The following is a 6,957-nucleotide window of genomic DNA, read 5'->3' as shown; positions in this document are numbered from 1 at the left end:
GGTTGCAGGAAGGTTCCTTCCTCATGAATTGAAGTCCTTCCAGAACTGATGCAGACTGTGAGTACCTCAACTTTTAATTTGGTTCTGAAGTCTAGAATTCCAGGATTTTAAAGTAGTATAAAGAAACAAACAAATAAAATTATTATCTGTCAGTAACCTCTAATGATTTTAGTTCGCTGAACACAAATTCTGTGTATTGTTTGGGATTATAAGCCTGTTTAGGAATATGTTGCAGAGTTCAATTGTTCCATCGTAACTCTATTTTAGTTGCATACCATTCAATGTGCGGTTCAAAATATTTGCTTAACAATCATCTGTCTGTTATATCTTGGCTATATTCATGTGCAGAAACATAATATCATTGTGTGCACGGCAGTACCCACCCAGATCCTATATGCGGCAACAAATATCCTGCAGAGTATGTTAAGAAAGTAATGGGCACCAAACTTGACTATTGGTGTACCAAGGTAACCTCATCCGTCATTTCTACGATGGATACAAATAGTGCATCATTTGAACATTCATCACTATTTCCACTGAGTTATAGGTACTACAGTTCGAGGTGGATGTTACCGCCAGTTCTACAGTATTTGCTACTTGACAGTGACAACCAGAAACTGGTGAAGGCCGCTATTCTATGATGTGCATCTTCTTAACGAGGTAATGAAAAACTCAGAAAGACCTGCATTTTTGTTTGTGCATATTGAGTATAGTTCTGTTACCTTACATTTATCTGTATAACTCAGAAAGACTTGCATATTAAGTATGGTTCAGTTACCTTAAAGTTGCTTCCATCTCTAATGTAATTCATGGAAATGGGTATTTCTTGCCACTTGCTAGTCATTTGTTCTTCGGGTTATTTTCCCTTGCTAGTTATTTGCTGTTCACTCACAACAATTTTATGAGACTGAAACCATCCAAGGGATGAAATCTTGCAGGGATCATTAACTCAAAATAACACATGAAAGGAGAGAATAACATAAATCTGTTACAGCGGCACCCAAATAATAGTTGATATCAAGGGTCTTGATTTCCAACACAAGCCCAACTTACATTTTTCATGTTGCACCCAATAACCTCCACTAAAGATTCCCACCAAGTATTTTGCCTGAGAAACATTATGATAACTCATTGGTATAGCCTTATAACCCTTCAGTGCTGAAAATCCACCTTCCCAGCTCTTCTTGTCACTGCTCCCAAAAGGAAATTGCTTCAAACTATCGAGAATCCGAAGTTCTATGACCTTCTCAATCAGCTTCAATCCCACTTTGTAACCCCTACAGCTAGTAACTAGTGATTCATATAGTGCAGTGTAATGATGAAAAGCCTTACAAAAGAAATCTACAAAGGACATTGATGGGATTTTAGCCAAGTTCAGTATTTCTTCTTCTGTTAGGATAATCATCTTCGGAGAAAGTTTGCGAACGCCGTTTAAGAAACAGTTAACTGATGCAAAGTTCCTGCAAGGTTTATGTAATTGATGAATCATACAATTAGCAATTAGCTTGTTACTTGCATCGAGTATTCCGTAATCATCTTCATTTTCCAACAAAATTTGTTCGAACCTGAATGGCAAATAGATTGAACCGGCAAACTCTTTTAACCTTCTGCCAGTTTGCCGAATGTAGCCCATGCTTGTTGGGTCACCAACAACAGCAGTTATTCTTAAAGAAACTCCCTTCCTTGATACCAAATCAATCATTAGTGGTGGCCATTGAATCCCTTCCAAAACGTCGAAGTCAATCACATGAACTTCCGGGTCTCCTTTAGTTGTCTCGAGGATTGCTTGGTTTGCTGCAAAATGTGCAAACTTTAAGTAAGGTGTGAGCTCTTGGAGCATCTGAAAGACGGACATTGTATCTGTTGGTTTCTGGATTGGCGTTATGGGTGATAATTCAGGGGCCTTAAAGCTCTTGTAATGCAGACCTTGAGTGAAGAAAAATACTAGTTTCATGAAAGAGTTCTCTCCATTTTCTCGATCAATAAGGCGACTATTGAGACTCTCGACCACTATGAAGGCCAACAGCCAGTCTTCGGCTTCAATAGCTTCAGCTGCCGTCAATAAAACATCTGTTAAGCCGCTTTCTTCCATGAACTCTTCTTGAATATTTTCCTTCACATGACAAGTCTCCTCCACAACTGTATCCATGCACTCACTTACACCAGGATTCATCTCTAAACAGAATTCAATATCAACATCAACTTTCTCCAGATCCAAATGGCCGGTCGCAGTATCTTGGTCATGAGCATGAATATGATTGAAGTTCAAAAGAGAATCAACTTCAAACATACTAGTACCATCCGGGTAACTCAAGTAGTCGTTGCCATTAACACGATCAAACTCCATTGCTAGTAAGGTTTCTATATCAATTGTTTCCATCTCCACAAAACACTTCATGGAATATTCAGCTGAGCACTACTTGAAGCTTCTATATGCAGCAATTGAGTATGTTGACATAGTGGAAACATAAAGTAATTCTAGGAATGTTTTCATTGGATATTGCAACAATTAATAACATGGTTCACATAAGTTAGGATTATGCCGGCCAGACAACCATAACTGAAAGCTCCTTAAGTTTTGGAAATTAATTAACATAAAGTAATCCGAGTGGAAGGACCATATATGATTGTGAATGCACACTTGATCAAGTATACTAGTTGTGTATTCAGCTGGTGGCAAGTGAGATCATGATTCTTTAATTTTGTAATGTTGTTGTGGTTAAGGAAACACCAAGAACATGGACGTTAGGAGGATATTCATTGAATGTAACCACAAAAGAAACTACTAGTTGTTGTTAAGGTTCCACTGGGTTCACGTCATGAATGTCTTAGTTTATTATAAAGGAAAATGGGTCATTTGTCCACATATTTTCAAAACATGGTTCAAATGGACGAGTAAAAATTAGTTTGGGTGACATGGACAAATTTTTTTTAGCAAGGGATGAAATTGGATTCATCCTGACTTAAACTTAAAAAATAGGAACGATAAAACTTGATGCATCCTGATGTAAATTAAAAATAAGAATTTTTTTTTGAAAATAGGTAGGACGAAACTGTTTACATCCTGGTTATTTTTACATTTTTGTCCATTTAAACAGTATCTAAATCTAATTATCCTTTTCACCCAGAAATTATTGATTTTGGTCTTTTTAACCAATTTTGTGTTATTATAATGATGGATGCGTAAGAATCTTTATTCACAGGATGCATATGATATGACAAGGATATTTTTAATATGGATGCGTAAAAAAACAATTCAGCCTATATCATCAATACGGATGAGAATAGTAATATGGATACTTCAGAGGCTACCATACCTATAGCAGATAAACCAAATATTGAAATTAAAGACGAAAGTGAGGCTAGGAAAAATAAGATAATCAGAGATGATGATATCTCCTCATCTGGAACAAACCCTAACCAAAATCTCTTTACCCACAACAACCCAATCTTTCAGAGTGATAATACAATGACGGGAGGAACCGGAGCTGATGTTAACAGATCTGTAATGGATCTTCAAATGTATTATCAACACAACAATGGGGCAATGAAAGCAATTGAGGAATTATCTGTTCAAATTGGAGGTTTTGTTACACAGAATCCACAAAGGAGTTCTGCCAATTATCAGGTTATTTTCTCTTCCTTCGATCTTTTTGAAATCCCTAATTTTCTTTGGTTTTTTCAATTTTACAATCTTAAAATTAGTTTAATCTATTGCTCTCATTACTGTTATTGCTGTTCTGTGGATTCTTATATTAAAGAAAGTATGAGGTTCTTGTCCTGGAATGTTCAAGGATAAGGAAATAGAGATACCAGGAATCATCTGAGAAATTTAATTCACAGCAATGATCCTGATGTTATCTTCTTATGTGAAACAAAACAGGTCATAAGCAAATGTCCTCATTCATTAAACCTCTGAAGTATCCTAATTTTTCATAGTAGATTCTATTGGTTTGTCTGGTGGTCTCTGTTTGCTTTGGAAAAATGGTCTTAGTTTAGAGATTGTTAGTTTTCAATTCAATGTGATAAACTGCATTTTTCAGTTTGATGGTAGAACTAAGGTAGCTTTTTCATGTATGTATGGTGCCCTTCCCAACGGTAATAGAGAATCCCAATGGGACTTCATTTGGCAATATAGAAAAACTATAGCTTATCCCTGGATTTTACTAGGTGACATGAATTTTATTCCAAGTAATAGAGAAAAATCTGGTGGCAATACTCACTCTCAAACTATGCTAATGATTTTGTTAATGCTCTACGTGTTCATGACATAAGATTTTCTGGAAATTTATTTACTTGGACTAATAGGAGACATGATGCTGAGTTGATTCAAGAAAGGTTAGATAGATTTCTAGGTGATGAAATCTGGTTTAAATTTTTTCCTGATTGTCATGTCTATCATTTAGCTCCTATAGCTAGTGACCATAGCCCTATTGTTCTTACTAGTTCAAAGAATTTAAACACTGCCAAGAAACCCAATAAATTTAACAAATGTTGGCTTAGGGATTCCTCTTGTAAGGATATTGTGAGTGACAATTGGAAGGCAAAAAATAATGGTTCAGCTGCTTTTAAGCATAAATCTTCTCTCAAACAAGTTAGGTTTTCTTTAAGGGATTGGAATTATAGATGCTTTTGAAATATTCAGTTTAATCTTAATGATACTAAAGATCGAATTGAAAATTTATACTCTCAGGGTATAGTTGACATTGATAATCCTGTCCTTGCTTATCTCCTTAAACAATTGAACTATTGGCAGAATGTTGAAGATGATTACTGGAAGCAGAGAGCTAAAGATGATTTGTTTAAATTTGATGACAGAAATACTAGTTATTTTCACTCTAGAGCCAATTTTAGAAGGAAAAAAAACTAATATTGAATCTATTAAGGATAATACAGGTATTTGGTTAACTGATAGACATGAAATTGCTGTCAATCTTAGAAACCATTTCAGCTCCATTAGTAGAACTAGTAATCCTATTCACAATGCTAGGCTCTTTGATTGTATTAATGCTTGTGTTACTATTGCTGATAACTTGTGTTTGATGAGATTACCTTCTAAAGAGGAAATCAAGGATGTGGTTTTTAGTATGAAACCATGGACTTCACCAGGTCCTGATGGTTTCCCACCAGAGTTTTACCAGCATATGTGGGACATAGTTGGAGATGATATTGTGAAACGTTTCACTGTTTTTTTCAAGGTAAGTTTCTCTTAAAGGAAAATGACCATAATTTTGTTTCTATTATTCCTAAAGTGGACTTCCATAACACTTCTGGTGATTTTAGACCTATTAGCTTATGTAACACCTCTTATAAAATTATATCTAGGATATTAGATAATAGGTTAAAAACTCTGTTTCCTAAAATCATCTCTCCTCACCAAGCAGCTTTTGTTCAAGGAAGGCTGATGACTGATAACATTGTCATTGCCCATGATCTAGTTGATACTATGAAAAAACAAAGATCTAAAAAAGGTCTTATGGCCTTGAAATTAGATATGTCTAAGACATTCGATAGGATAGAATGGTCATTCCTTAAGGATTGTCTTAAAGCTTTAGGCTTCTGTGATGATTGGTGTCATTTAATCAACCAATGTGTGTTTACTGTATCCTCCTCAGTTATGCTTAATGGAGTCCCTGGTGAACAATTATGGCCAACTAGAGGTCTGAGACAGGGTGATCCCCTGTCTCCATAATTTTTTATTTTGTGTATGGATGTGCTATCCAAAAATCTTATTAATGCTGAAACCAATAACAAAATTAAAGGTATTAAAGTAACTCCATCTGCTCCTACTATCTCACATTTATTTTTTTTGCAGATGACTGCTTAATTTTTATGTAATCTAATGTTAAAGAAGTAAGAAATCTTAATACTATTCTTGATGATTTTAGTAAAGCTTCAGGTCAAGCCATCAACTTTGATAAGTCATCTATGGCTTTTAGTAAAAAAAAATTGATAACCATGTGAAGCAGGAAATCACTGGAATTTTGCATTTAAAAAATATGGCCTTACAAGATAAGTATTTAGGTGTACCTCTATTGCTGCAACATGATAAAAGTAAGTCTTTTTCAGGTATGTTATCTAAATTTGATGGTAGATTGTATTTATGGAAATATAAACACTTTAATCGACCTGGTAGGATTGTTCTATCTCAAACTATGCTTGGGTCTATAAACACTCATCAAATGGATGTTTTCCCTATGCCAAAAAAGGTTACAGGTAGAATAGATAGCATCCAAAGAAGGTTTTTTTTTGGAACAAAGACACCAATGGTAGAAAATGGTTCCCTAAATCTTGGAATGTAGTAGCTATTCCTAAACATATAGGTGGTTTAAACATTAGGGAAGCTGCTGAATTCAATAAAGCCCTCTTTACTAAACTTGCCTGGAGATTAGTTAATGAGCATTTATGGGTGCAAATCATGGCTTATAAATACTTCCCTGATTTTAATCCTTTGTCTGATGCTATAAGTAGTAATGGGTCATGGATTTGGAGAGGAATTTGTCATGGTCTTGAGATTGTTAAGAAAAACTCTTGTTGGGAAATTGCTAATGGTAATGATGTTAACATTTGGAAAGATGTTTGGATTCCTAGTCTAAAAAAAATGTTCCTAGTGATAGATATTCTAGTCACATGACTAAGGTGTCTCAGCTAATTGATATTGATACCAAAGGTTGGAATCTTAATCTGTTAAATGCCTTGTTTCCTGATGATATTGTTGAGCAGGTCATGTGGATTAGAATTCCTCTGATAGGAAATGATAAACTGAGATGGTTGGGTACTAGGAACGGTTTCTTTATTGTTCAATCTTCCTATAACATTTTGTTGCAGGAATCCCAAGTAGATCTTAATACTCCCATTCCAAATTTCCCATGGATTTTTTTTGGAAAGTTCAACTACCTCCCAAAGTTATTCTCTTTGTTTGGAGGATTATTCTGAACTGTGTCTCAACAAGAGATA

General features: G+C 35.1%; 1 protein-coding gene across 1 annotated transcript; it reads right to left on the bottom strand.

Annotated features, from left to right (window-relative positions):
- Positions 1-935: 935 nt before the first annotated feature.
- LOC113326558 (nodulation-signaling pathway 2 protein-like) lies at positions 936-2,385 on the bottom strand. Its single transcript, XM_026574258.1, has 2 exons — positions 1,566-2,385; positions 936-1,460 (listed from the first exon to the last, which is right to left on the bottom strand). Exons 1-2 carry the CDS (start codon positions 2,378-2,380, stop codon positions 989-991), a joined length of 1,287 nt encoding a protein of 428 aa, XP_026430043.1. The 5' UTR covers positions 2,381-2,385; the 3' UTR covers positions 936-988.
- Between the last annotated feature and the right edge of the window lie 4,572 nt (positions 2,386-6,957).

Source organism: Papaver somniferum, unplaced genomic scaffold (genome assembly GCF_003573695.1).
Source record: "Papaver somniferum cultivar HN1 unplaced genomic scaffold, ASM357369v1 unplaced-scaffold_10, whole genome shotgun sequence".
Classification (NCBI taxonomy): Eukaryota; Viridiplantae; Streptophyta; class Magnoliopsida; order Ranunculales; family Papaveraceae; genus Papaver; species Papaver somniferum.
The sequence above is the reverse complement of the archived record's forward strand: the minus strand, read 5'-3'. Positions and strand labels throughout refer to the sequence as shown.